Source organism: Rhinopithecus bieti, unplaced genomic scaffold (genome assembly GCF_001698545.2).
Source record: "Rhinopithecus bieti isolate Rb0 unplaced genomic scaffold, ASM169854v2 scaffold_6902, whole genome shotgun sequence".
NCBI lineage: Eukaryota > Metazoa > Chordata > Mammalia > Primates > Cercopithecidae > Rhinopithecus > Rhinopithecus bieti.
The window spans coordinates 332666-347069 of NW_016805183.1; the positions used below are offsets into that span (position 1 = coordinate 332666).

General features: G+C 38.8%; 1 protein-coding gene across 2 annotated transcripts in view; it reads left to right on the plus strand.

The window, feature by feature from the left end:
* The window catches only part of LOC108529260 (peripheral plasma membrane protein CASK-like), a 202899-nt gene extending 193832 nt beyond the window's left edge, over window positions 1–9067 (plus strand). For both annotated transcript variants that reach the window (XM_017871453.1, XM_017871455.1), the window contains exons 4-5: window positions 2742–2819; window positions 8912–9067. In XM_017871453.1, the coding sequence (XP_017726942.1) occupies window positions 2742–2819; window positions 8912–9032 (199 nt within the window). In that variant the 3' untranslated portion in view covers window positions 9033–9067. The remainder of the gene's footprint in view (window positions 1–2741; window positions 2820–8911) is intronic.
* The last annotated feature ends 5337 nt before the right edge of the window (window positions 9068–14404 follow it).

Below are 14404 nucleotides of genomic sequence, written 5' to 3' on the forward strand. Positions count from 1 at the left end.
GACAGAGCAAGACTCTGTTTCAAAAAAAAAAAAAAATTGGTGAAGAATAATGAGATTTATTTTGCCAAATATTAAAATCTGCTACTACAGTATTTTATTTTGTCTGTCCGTGTTTTTGTTTTTGTTTTGAGATAGAGTCTCGCCCTGTTGGCTGGAGTGGAGTGGTGCCATCTCAGCTCACTGCAACCTCTGCCTCCCTGGTTCAAGTGATTCTCCCGCCTCAGCCTCCAGAGTAGCTGGGACTACAGGCGCCGGCCACCATGCCTGGCTAATTTTTTTGTATTTTTTTAGTAGAGACATGGTTTCACCATGTTGGCCAGGCTGGTCTCGAACTCCTGGCCTCAAGCTATCCACCCGCCTCGGCCTCCCAAAGCACTGAGATTACAGGTGTGAGCCACCACGTCTGACCCTACAGTATTTTAAATGGTATGGGACTTGATGCAAGAATAGGCAAGTCAGTGGAAGAAAGTAGAAACCTAAAAATACCCCCATGTATGTATGCACATGGGTAGATACTGTCATTTCAAGTACTAGTATTTCAGATATGACCAGACAAAATGGATTGATCCATGCTGGTAATTATAGCACAGGGCAGTAAATAATTTCCAAGTATTTCTCACTGACTGGTTCCCTCCTTAGGCTTTATACCTCTCACCACTTTGCTGCCTCCTCCCCAGGCCCCGTCTTTTCCCTCATCCCTTCTAGGCCCCTCCAGAAAGTCCTCTAGCTCTCAGAACATCTCCCAAATTCTTTTTGGAAACACCAGAGTCCATTGAGGCATTTTATTTGTAAGTATGTATTACATTCCTAGAAAAAGAATTCCAGGATTTTCCCTCCTGTGTGTTTTCATCTTCCTTCTTCATGGTCCATGATGCCAGCTGAGGTCATTAGTACAGTGAATCCAAACTGGTAGGATGGGAACAGGTTATTCTGCCATTTTACTAGATCTTTGGGTTGCACATCAAATCTGGGGCTGATCACTCCACACTTGTTTAACCTGCCTGAGGTTCACAACAGTTTTCCCAGCTCTATGATCATCAGTGATTTCAAATTCACCAATGTAACCATGCTTCATCATCACAGTTAGAAACCAGACAGTAACTTTGGAGCACAACCTAGTAAGAACCTAGTGTTTGCCTCTTTTTGGTATTGTTAATGCTCTGGATATCATCGGCCAGGACATTCATGCACACCATTATGGCAGCATGGAGAGATGGCAGAAAGAACCTAAATTCTTATTGCTTCATTATGCAATCAGTTTAGCTCTCTCCTTTTCCTAACCCCTCTCTCATCTAAGTTGAATAGTGCTTACCCTCGTATATCACAATTACAAAGGAAAAAGCCTAAGCAAAACTGATTCCTTCACTATGAGATGTTTTTTAGTCCTCATAAATCAACCAACCAGCTTAAACTACAGCCAGTTTTAAAATAGCATTTCTTTTCTCCCCACAGGACAAAGAAATGAAAAATATTTATTCTCTCTAGTAATCAAGGAAATGCAAATTAAAGCAATCATGAATGACTTTTTTCCTCTTATCTAATTGGCAAAGATGAAAAAAAATCATTATCCTAGTAGAGCAAGGGACACATTCACACTTGGTAGTGGGAGTATAAATTGTTAAACTGTTTCTGGTGTTGTATATGTATAAAAAGTGTTATTGTAGGCCGGATGCCGTGGCTCACGCCTGTAATCCCAGCACTTTGGGAGGCCAAGGGGGGCGGATCACGAGGTCAGGAGATCAAGACCATCCTGGCTAACATGGTGAAACCCCATCTCTACTAAAAAAATACAAAAAGTTAGCCGGGCGAGGTGGTGGCGCCTGTAGTCCCAGCTACTTGGGAGGCTGAGGCAGGAGAATGGCGTGAACCCGGGAGGCGGAGCTTGCAGTGAGCTGAGATCCGGCCACTGCACTCCAGCCTGGGCGACAGAGCGAGACTCCGTCTCAAAAAAAAAAAAAAAAAAAAGAGATAGGTTTTGAAAATGAAAAGCAGTATATACAAAAAGTAAAAAAGAAAATGGTATACTCAGGGAGTGATAATAAGACCATTCTGCCTAGAGAGGAAGATTTTCTTGAAACATCAGTGGACAGGGTAGGTAGAAGAGGCAAAGTGTGGCCAAGACAACAAGAGGCCTTACTTATCTGGTGAGAAGTAGATAACTACTGTAAGTTCTGAGACAATATCGTGACACAGTGTTACCAACACATCTGTGTGTTACAATATGTTTGTAGCAATGAACTTTGGGAATGGCAATGTAAACAAAAATAAGTTTTATTTTATATATAAGTCATTGTTTTTTCCTTCCACAGCATATAGCCTGAATTTTTCCATTTGGTGGTAATAACAATAGCAAGATATTTTTTTTAAATCCTTGTATTCTACATAACTGAATATTTTTGGAATTTGACTTTAAAATATGCACACAACCCTAGCATTGCTATTTTCTGATGCTTCTTTTTGTGAAAACCTAAAGAAAATTTATAGTCAATTTTATATACTCATATTATTTGATATTACTGTTAGCCTGTTCTTCCTGTTTCTTTCCCTGCAGATTTTCAATGTGAAGATGACTATCATGCCCTTTGTAATTTATGTCTATATTTCATTGAAAGAAAGGAGATTTAAATAACATAATCCTTAGCAGTAAACCAACTAATAACTTAGTTACAATGTATTCACTTTCAGTGTTGTCTTCCTGGAATTTCCTCTTTTCTTATGTTCTTTTTCACATTTCTTTACAGTATGGATGGAGCAGATCTGTGTTTTGAAATCGTAAAGCGAGCGGACGCTGGTTTTGTGTACAGTGAAGCTGTAGCCAGGTATGTAGTGTATATCTAATCCCCATAGGTCAAGGTGAAAGTAAAAAAAGAAAATGACAAAGACATCACATGACAAACTGATGAAGAGCTTACTGCTGCTCTTTGCTACAAGGAATATCTCTGTTTTAGTATGTGTTAGTAGAATCGACAGTCACTGGAAATGCAAAATACCGAACAATGAGTTTATCTATTAACATGGGTTTATAGGGGCCGGGCACGGTGACTCACACCTGTAATCCCAGCACTTTGGGAGGCTGAGGCGGACGGATCACAAGGTCAAGAGATCGGGATCATCCTGGCCAACATGGTGAAATCCCTTCTCTGCTAAAAATACAAAATTTAGCTGGGCATGGTGGCATGCGCATGTAGTCCCAGCTACTCGGGAGGCTGACGCAGGAGAATCCCTTGAACCCAGGAGGCAGAGGTTACAGTGAGCTGAGATTGCGCCACTGCACTCCAGCCTGGCCACAGAGAGGAGGTTGCAGTGAGCCGAGATTGCGCCATTGCACTCCAGCTTGGGCAACAAGAGTGAAACTCCATCTCAAATATAAATAAATAAAATAAAAACATGGGTTTATAATACAGGCTTACATTTTCGGTACTGCTATCTTTCCCATTTGTGATGATTTTTGTACAAGAAGCGGGGATCTAATAGCTCAGGAACCATGTAGAATTCTACTTGGGTTTTTTTATTTTTGTTTTAGCAAATCTGCCTCATTAGTTCTTCATTTTGCCTTTTAGTGATATCAAATTATCTCACAATAATTAACGAAAATAAAGAACAATAAAAGGAAGAGAAATAGAAGCACCATTTTAAAAAATGTATTTGCTTCAGGCCAGTGTGAGACCTACCAATCAAATGGCAGCTGTTTGTTCTAAGTGGAGAAGTTGTTGTAAAGACCTAATGACTCAAAATAAGAAGTAAATATGAAAAATCGCAGGAGCCATGCACGTGCTGGGCCACTTGCTTATAAATTTAGAGCAACACAGCTTTCTGTTTTGGTTACATTCAATCATATCATAATTACCCACTGCTGTAGGTTGCCTTTTTAATACATAGAATACAGCATCCCTCCTTAGTCACCAGGCATAATATGTTGAAGGGTTCAAACTCACAAACATATTAACTTTTTTGGGTGGGGGAGGGGGGACAGAGTCTCACTCTGTCGCCCAGGCTGGAGTGCAGTGGCGTGATCTCAGCTCACTGCAACCTCTGCCTCCCAGGTTCAAGTGATTCTCCTGCCTCAGCCTCCCAAGTAGCTGAGATTACAGTCATGCACCGCCATGCCCGGCTAATTTTTGTATTTCTTTTAATAGAGATGGGGTTTCACCATGTTGGCCAGGCCGATCTCGAACTCCTGACCTCAAGTGATCCGCATGCCTCAACCTCCCAAAGTGCTTGGATTATAGGCATGAACTCCCGTTCCTAGCTTAGGATTTATGAAAACTTTCTATCATTTGAAAAACAGTTATAGTAAATGATTTCCTCTGTCTTATCATTTCTTTTATAATTATAGCATCTTAGACAAACATAGCTGGAAACAACTTGGAGACCACCTTAATACAGCTTTGAGCTCAGCATGATTTGAATGTCTTCAAATTCATTGCCCTGACTCCTTCTGGCTGAAGAGCAAGGGACCTAGTCGTAGGGATGGAGCAGCCATGGCTATAGCACAAAATAAAGAATATGCTCAATGTGTGGTCGCTGTGTTTTGGTACTGCTGGGGCTAGGGCGAAGGAGCAAATGAAAGTTTATGTGTGTTCTTTAGGCTTCTGATCTATAGGTGGTAGAACTGAAGCTAAATAGCCTCTTTTCTTTTGTGCTATGTTCTCTAAAGCACATTCTAGGGTTTTTTTTAATCCTATCTTCTATTATTTTGAGTTTTATTACAATTTTAAATTTTATTCTTCCTTGTCCCTCAAAATTTTAAAGCATTCTTTCATACCAAAAATAGTCAATACTAGTGAAACTCAATGGAAGAAGGGGATTTTTTTCCTTCTTGAACCACAGTAACACTGGGATACCTGGCAGGTATGCTGACAGGATTGATGTGAAACCAGTACCACTTTTACTCTGGTCCCCAGTCATCTATATTGCTTTTTCTTAACTTCAAGCCTATCTCTGCCACTGGGCTATGTGTCAGGATAGGCAGGATGGTAGTGTGAAGAGATGATGTCATACAATGACATGACTTGTGGTCTCTCCTAATCTTGAGATTTATAGAAAAGGTAGATGTTTATACACATCAAAATGAAAGCCTATTGATTTTTAAATCCACCTGTATAAGCTGTTAAAATGGTGAAACGAACTTTCCAGAGTGGACCAAAAAAGAGTAGCATTGGGACCAGTAGGTGACGTTGCAAAGAGAGAGGTTTGGAGGCAGTTTATTAAAGGTTCTTCCTCTGAACAATAAAAAAAGTAGGCGGGGACTCAGAAAGTATTATTATGTCTGTTTCCTATTGCAGAGGATCAATGACTGTGCAACAAGTGTGCATAGATTCCTCCATTGGTTTAATGACAGATGACTTCTAATCTTTTTTCATCCTCGCTGATTCTGTGATTTATTGTTAGGAAATTTAGCTTGTATCAGTATTCTAGTGAGACCGACTGCAAGAAGACTTTGAGACACCAAGTAATCAAATTGATAATGTTATTTTTCTCCAGCAGGCTGAGCTCCAAGAGGAGCAGCAAAGCATGGCATAAAAGTAAAACTGTATTCAGTCCTTAGTGCGACCCAATCAGTGATTACCTCCATCCTTTCAGAGGTGATGAGTTGTGGAGTGAGCTAACACACAAGATCGTATTATCAAATCAAACTCTCAGAGATCTTCTTAACTAGTACCACGCTTTACTAAATAATTTCAAGGATACAGGCAATCAGAAGGCTCAAGTGAAGCAGAGAGAAGGGAAGGGCAGCCACCCACGTCACTTCTTACTGCCTCAGAAATGCACCTCTGGCCCAGAATAGATGAGGTTTATACTGGGATTTGTGAGTTTCCACACACAAAGGGGAGCATTGCAAATATCTTTATTTTACACCCCAGAAATTTGGATAGCTCCATGACATTCTCCAGGAAGCCATCTGTGCCTCAGAGATCCCATGTTCTACTTACCATAGTAATCCTTAGCCAGAGATATCCTGTTAAGGGCATTTCAGAGATAAGGTCTCTTCTGCCTAGCAAATAGCATTAGGCTTTGTCACCTGCATTGACAAGAAGAGCAGACTGAATCACCTCTCTTCTACCATGCTGCACCCCTGAAATGCTTCCTTCCAAAGGCAGTAAATGCATTGCTGGCCAGCTCTTCCATGGAGTTATCTTGCTGATCCTTAGGAAAGATAAAGATAAACAAATATATTGCTGAATTTCTCTGAAAGCACAGGTCCCTATGATGCTTCATGAAGTGAAGTCTTTTGATTAAAAGTTCAGTCAGCAACTTTCTAGAACATTTGGGCAGATTTTAGTTCTTGTTTTATTCTGCTTGCACACTTTGACGTGCATTGCCTCCCAGGATCATGATTGGGAGGGTGGAGAAAGATAGTTCAGTTCTGTTATAACTTGGGGAGAAAAATAGTTGAACTGTCTCCACACACACCGCAAAGATTCTGCTGTGTACGTATGTTTGGGTCAAATAATTGAGTGTTCTCATATGCAAATGAAAAAATCCTCATTCATTGAGTTTTGTTTTGTGTTATGAGACTTTGAGATAGGAATTTTCTTTAGGTTAAAGATAATTTAGGTGGCTGTCTCAGTGCTTTGTATCCCAAATAGTTCATTCTGTAGGTACAAGCTATGTCCACTTTAACTAATTTTAATTTACCCATTATTTCCATGTTGACATCTAGATAGACAAATAAGCTGTTCCTAAACCTTTGACTGAACTTAACAATAATAATATTATAATAATAATGACTCAACCTTTGTAGCATGGTTTAGTTTACAAAGCACTTTGACAGGTGTAGTCTCTTAGCCATTTCAAGGGGTTACAGATCCTCCAAAGCCTGATTTGAACCAGTAATGGGCCACAACACCAAGTTGACAACCCCTCATTTAAACAAAACTTATGGCCAGGCATGGTGGTTCATGCCTGTAATCCCAGCACTTCGGGAGGCTGAGGCGGGCTGATCACTTCAGGTCAGGAGTTTGAGACCATCCTGGCCAACATGGTGAAACCCTGTCTCTACTCAAAATAGAAAAACTAGCAGGGCGTGGTGGCGCGTGTCTGTAATCACAGCTACTTGGGAGGCTGAGGCAGGAAAATCGCTTGAACCCAGGAGGCAGAGGTTGCAGTGAGCTGAGATCGTACCACTTCACTCCAGGCTGGGAGACAAGAGGGAAACTCCATCTCAAAAAATAAAAATAAAAAATAAACAAAACTTAATTACAGGCTACAATGGCCCAAGCAAAGAGTATATGAGCACAACCCCTTATATGTGCATTTGCAAAGTAAGATAAATTAAACATCAGAAGTAATGATTACATGAGCCTAGCTCTCTGGCTTAAAGCCCAGTTGTAAGGAGCCTGTGATTAGTACAGGAACAAGGCTTGGGTTTGTTTTGTTTTGTTTTTTTCTCCTACATTTCATTTTAAAATGGAACCCTTCCAATTAGTTGTAATACATGAAATAATGCATATGCTAACTAGAGGAATACTCCTGTGAGCTTGATTAGATGGTATCATGCCAGAGGGAACTTGATGGAAATGTCTTTTAATTGTAAAGCCAGAATAGGGAATTTTTTTTTTTCCCCTGAGTCACATACACATGTTCAAGGTCACTTGTATCAGAAATATAAGATCTGGAAACAAAACAAAATTCGATAAATATTATACAATGAACAGTGTTAAGTCTGTTGCATTTCTGTCATGCTGGTTGGGAAGGAAAAGGAAAAAAAAGAAAAGAAGGGGGATAATAGGAAGAAAAGAGAAAGACAAATATAGAGGGAATAAAATACAGAAAATGAAACAGATACTCGGAGAAAGAGTAATAGGGCAATTATAGAAGAACTTTAGAAACAGGAGGCAGTCCTAAAGTAGTACTGAATCAACTATTCTTGTCCCAGATGGTTGCTAGTTAACCCCATTACCATTTTTTAATGCCTGTTCTTTAAAATGCTGATTTCTTCTTTGTTCTCACCTGTGCTCCAGGAGGGATCCTCAGCTGGCCATGTTAAGGAGTCAGGCTTTCTAGGACATGTGCCTAGAACTAACTCCACTTGGTTCAAGGGAGCCCCAACTAAAACTTGATTATGTTACAAAAGGAAATTGTCCGATAAGGGCCGTTCTTCCCTCATTTGTCCTCACAGCTAAATGGAAGTAAGATGGAGAGCATCTTATTATTTGCTGGCAGATCAAAGGCTCCCACCGCTCTAGTCTGAATCCTTGGAGCAGCCCTGAGCACTGTTTACATAACAGCAGTCCAGTTTAAGTAGAATTACCTGAGTATTGGGGAAAAAAATTGTCATGTTTTAAGCTTAAATTTTTAGTTTGCAAAGCAACTTTACTTATGAACTGTGTGTAATTATTTTGACTTAGATAGCTTAGAAAATATAGAGCATACTGTTTCTTCATGAAGCCCATAAACTTGTGAGTCTGCCAACATTTTCATTATTAAGCCTCACTTTACATCCATCTTGTCTGCTCAAATAAAATGTGGCCATGGACAACTAATATGAGAGTGGGAGTTATAAACTAGGAGCACTGTATATTAAGTTTTAAAATAAAAATTGTTTACGGTTTTTAGATTTCTTTTGTTTTTTACAGCCNATTACCTGAGTATTGGGGAAAAAAATTGTCATGTTTTAAGCTTAAATTTTTAGTTTGCAAAGCAACTTTACTTATGAACTGTGTGTAATTATTTTGACTTAGATAGCTTAGAAAATATAGAGCATACTGTTTCTTCATGAAGCCCATAAACTTGTGAGTCTGCCAACATTTTCATTATTAAGCCTCACTTTACATCCATCTTGTCTGCTCAAATAAAATGTGGCCATGGACAACTAATATGAGAGTGGGAGTTATAAACTAGGAGCACTGTATATTAAGTTTTAAAATAAAATTGTTTACGGTTTTTAGATTTCTTTTGTTTTTTACAGCCATTATATGAGACAGATACTGGAAGCTCTACGCTACTGCCATGATAATAACATAATTCACAGGGATGTGAAGGTAAGTCATTTGTTATCACTAACTTTAATGTTTGTGAAAAAATACTGATATAGCAATGATAATCAAGAATTCTTTAATATTGTCATGAAGAACATCTTAATTTTAATTATAAGTGAAAATGTATTGAACTGCTTTGTATTTGGGAAGTCATTGTACTAATTCTTAACTAGGAACACTATAATTTCAATTTATTTATTTTACTAAAGTGTTCATGCAATCTAAAATTGTATTCTTTCTCTTTTGCCATTGTGTGTGTGAGAGAAATGAAAATCCAATAAATAGGAAAACCAAACAATATCCTATACTGAGTTAATTGGGGGGAAAATTAGAATTTGGTTTATATAGTAAAAGTTAATCATACACATATTTTCATAATACTGCAATGCAAAATAGTCAGCATTTTTTTTTTGCAGATAGTTTTTAAATATAGTATGAAATCATAATTATACATATAATACAATTTTATGCTTGGAATACCAATATTATCGTTATTCAGTCTTTCTGCCTATTTGATCCCAGTATCGGGTTAATGAGAACTCTCAGTTGCTGGTTTTTTAACGGTGTCAAGCCAAACATAGAGGGAGGCAAGAAACAAGACCAATAGGCCTTCCTCCTGATCCCTAGCTTCTCCCAAGGCCCAGAATCACTAGGGAGCCCCTGAGGTCCCTTTGGCCCTGGGCTACACTTTTAAGCTCTGATATTTTGTCACTGGTCTTTCTCTAACCTCCGGCATGTGCAGACATAGTGTTCCTTCCCTCAAGATATATTATTAAAGGCCTGGCTTCTTCAATGTATTTAATACTTTAAATGATTAAGAAAATTAAGTAGAGTTTAATTAAAGTGTCTGTAATGTTTGGAAAATTTTCACAGAAATCCTTGTAGTTAAAAGCTGAGGGAAGGCATGAGCAATTCCAAAACCATCTAGTAAACTATTTTAATAGCAAATGAAAATCACTGGAGAAATGTACAAAATACACATTAGTGTAAATTAGTTGTAAAATATCTCATTCATCCTTTTCGGATGTGTTAAGAAAATGATATTGTTATTATCAAAACTCAATACCGAGCATCTCAATGGGTCCCCCTTTATGACAAAGTATTCTGGCCGAGCCCGGTGGCTCATGCCTGTAATCCCAGCACTTTGGGAGGCCAAGGCAGGTGGATCACCTGAGGTCAGGAGTTCAAGACCAGCCTGGCCAACATGGTGAAACCCCCATCTCTACTAAAAATACAAAAATTAGCCGGGCATGGTGGCGCATACCTGTAGTCCCAGCTACTTGGGAGGCTGAGGCAGGAGAATCGCTTGAACCCAGGAGGCGCAGGTTGCAGCGAGCCGAGATTGTGCCACTGCACTCCAGCCTGGGTGACGGAGCAAGACTCCGTCTCAAAAAAAAAAAAAGTATTCTTCAGTTATCCAAAGAGAAATAAAAATGTTGGAAAGGTAAAAGGTGGGAAATTGTCAACTGTAGTAGCTTGTTGTGCAATTAGTTTGCATTAATTAATGTAAGAAAGTTCATATGTAGAGAGTAAAATATCTCTTTGTATATATTCTAAAATAGATGCAAGAAAAAAATGGTAATTTAAAAACCTAAAATGTGTTCATGTAATAGCATTATGTTAAGAACTGTTTTGCTCAAGAGGCAATTTTATTTTGAATGAATTATTCTCGAAAGATAATTATATCAGCATCATATAATAAACAATGATTTACAGCATATTATACTGTAATACTTTCAATAATATAGTCAACTTTTGATTAGCAATGGTATTTTGATATGACAGCCTAAAACTAAATAATATCCAAAAGTAGATAATTTGACCTCACCTTTTAATTTACCTTCTGATTTATTTATTTAACAAATATTTGAGTGCCTACTTTTTACAGATTACTGTGCTTGGAGCCCTAAAAGTATTATGGTCTCAGTAGGGAGATAAGGCTGGGCATCTCTTATCTACTGCAGCAGATCAACACATGCTAAAACATAATGACTTCAATCAATAATTGCTGCTTAGTTGCTCACAATTCTGCAGTTTGGGCAGAGCTTGATAGGGACTGCTCAATTCCGTTTCACAGGACGTTGGTGACGTAGCATGGCTAGTTTCCACATAGGCTTCACTCATTTTTCTGGCATCTCAACTAAAGTGAGTAGAACAGCTGGGAGCTGGCTGGGCACTCTTTGCAGTCTCTCATTCAAAACGTCTCTCTCCACATGGCCCTATGTCCAGCAAGACAGTGTTTTAGGGCTCTAAAAGAGCAAGAATGGAGGGTGTTAGGCCTCCTGAAGCAAACTGACACTGTGTCACATCTTATGCATTTCATTAGTTGAAACATACATCACGAAAAGGTCACAAGGCTAGTCTGATTAAAGGGGAAGAAATATAGATTCATATTTTGATTGATGGAGTGCCAGATATATACAAGGATGGGAGAACTTGTTGGTGGCCACCTTTAGACAGACAAATAATTATTATGCAAGGTAGAAGGTGATAAGTATCATTAAAAGATGAGGTCAGAGAAATTTCCTGGGGGAGGTCACATTGGAGCTTGGTCTTGAATCATGCGGTAGTTATATGGAGACAAGACATTTCAGGCAGAAGGAATTTGGGCAAAGGCCCAAAAGTAGTCTTACATTGGAGTATATTAGATTAGTTTATTATTTCTAAAGTACATGCTAAATAATTTAGAGGAAGCACGTAGAAACTTGCCAACGAATGAAAAAGAAATAATTCTCAAACTGCAAATTAGTAAGAAGAAACCACCCCAAAAACTGCCATTGTTCAGTTGGGAGACACACTCAACACAGAGCACACGTTAATGTTGATTTTTTTATTATATTTTATTTTTTTCCTTTTTTTGAGACAGGGACTCGCTTTCTCACCCAGGCTGGAGTGCAGTGCTGCAATCTTGGCTCACTGCAACCTCTGCCTCCTAGGCTCAAGCAATTCTCATGCCTCAGCCTCCAGAGTAGCTGGGACTATAGGTGTGCGCCACCACACCTGGCTAAATTTTTTTTGTATTTTTTTGTAGAGATGAGGTTTCACCCTGTTGCCCAGGCTGGTCTTGAACTCCTGGGCTTAAGCATTCTTCTTAAGAACCTTGGCCTCCCAAAGTGCTGGGATTACAGGCGTGAGCCACCGTGCCAGGTGTTGATATTCTTTATATTTCAGAAGCTGAAATCCATACATTTTTACATGGGTGAATAAAATACATTTAGTTAATTGAAAATTTTAATTTTGGTGTATTTTCTTAAGACATTCGTCCAAAAGATATTTATTGAGTGCCTACTGTGTGGCAGGCACTGTCCTAGGAACTGGAGCTACGTCAGTGAAGAAAATGGACAAAAATCACTGCCCTCATGGAGCTGACATTCTAGTTCAGGGAGACAATACTCAGTAAACAGAAATGAACTACGTAGTAGGCTAGAATGTGAAAAGTATCACAGAAAAAACTAGAGTGGTCAGAAGGTTAGAGAAGGGCTTGCTTTTGTAAATACGGTGGTCAAAGCAGGCCGCATTGAGATGATGATCTCTGAGCAAGGGCTTGGAAGAGAGGAAGTGGGCTAATCTGATAGCTGAGGGAAGAGCATTTTGGGTAAAAGGAACAGCCAGTGCAAAGACCGAAAGACAGGAACACAAGTAGCCTGCTTGAGGAACAGCAAGGAGGCCGGTGTGGCTGAGGTAAAATGTGCAAAGGGGAGAGTAAAAAGGAGACAGGAGATGATCCTGCCTGGCTCAGACCAGAGTAGTAGCAGTGGAGGTAGTAAAAAAATAAAAAATTAGTTAGATTCCTGATATATTTTGAAGATTATGTCAATAGGATTTCCTAATATAACTTTGGTAAACTAGGTAAAACTTAGTTTTATTCAAGACCTTGTTACAGGGGTATTCCAACATAGCGGTCATTGTGAAACTTCAAGAACAATACATTTCACATGCTAATAATGTAAATTTTCACTTGGTTTGATTTGTTAATATTTTTGCCAGTAAAGCAACCTATGAGCTTTTCTTTCCATTCAGATATGTATTCAGTGACTTATCTGTATGTAGGTTTTGTTTCTGCAGTTAAAGTTTTGTCTAAGTTTTCTTCCCTTATATTTAATAAAGAAAATAGAAGAGCATCGCAATGTTTTATTTCTCTAAGAAAAATTTATTTTATCATCTGTTTCATCTAGCCAAGAATATTCTCATTCTCTCTCTCTCTCTTTTTCTCTCTCATAATTCTTGGCATATGATCCAAAAGCATTACATTTCCCAAGGATCCTATTATTCTATTTAAAAATTCTATTTACTAATACTTTTTTCTTTACTTTTTTAGAAAAGGCATTTCCTTTTGTAATCATTGTAACTGAGTACTTAAAAGGATTGTTTGGCTAGATTTGAGTATATGGTACCATGTGATCTGTTTTTGGAAACTGCTTGCTCTGAAGAAGCAATTTCACATAAAATTGCATAAAAAGCAATCATATAATCCTTTGAAATTAGAGAGATGTGTGAACATAGTACTGGGCCTCCCCACAGCGATACTCTTATTGACATTTCGGGCTATATTCTTTGCTGTGGGAGGCTGTCCTGGGAATTGTAGGATGCTGCTAAGCATCCTTCACCCACTAGATGCCAGTAGCATTTCCCCCTAGTTGTGACAACCAAAAATGTCTCCAAACATTGCTAAATGTCCCCTGGGGCACAAAAATTGTCCCTGGTTAAGGCCCGCTGTCATAATAGACTGTTATAATTCTCAAGATTTGCCTCCCTACAGGTATTAATTAAGGCATGCATATAAATTTCTATTTTTTTCCTGTCATCTTCTTCCCTTTAATTCTACTTTTTCTTGTGAAAGAATGTGAAAACTTTCGTTATGTTTCTGGTACTTTTTTTTTCTTCCTCTCACCCCTAAATTAAAAGTACTTTAGAAAGAAATAGCACAGTTGTCAAGGTAAATGCCACTCCTGGCTCTTTGCCTTCTTTCATGGGCTCTACTAAGCACTGAGAGTTCGTGGAAGTTTCTCCTCTCTCCTAACTCCTGCAGGCAGGCTTACATCATGAGGGTGTGGGGAGACTTAGTTTTAGACCTTTCTGTCACTCTGACCTACTCACTTATAATTCTAATAACTGAAGTTGAAGTGAAACAGTTTCTCTGAGAATGCAAATTGCTACACACAATCACTTTCTATTCTAAATGGTGCCTTTGCCCAGAAGATCTGGATGCTGTTTTTAGTTCTCAGAACTGTGCAAACCCCAGTCACACAAACACTCAGCCAGAGGCCAGTGTGTTTCTGAGTGTGCTTCCTTTAAATGGTTTTCCTTGCTAATCTGTGTGAACACGCCTGGCTGCTTTTTGGTTCCCTTCTGGTCTCAGTTCTTCTTTTACCTGTTTAGGGCCAGACTATGCCAGACTATGATAAATTTGTGTTCATCACAGA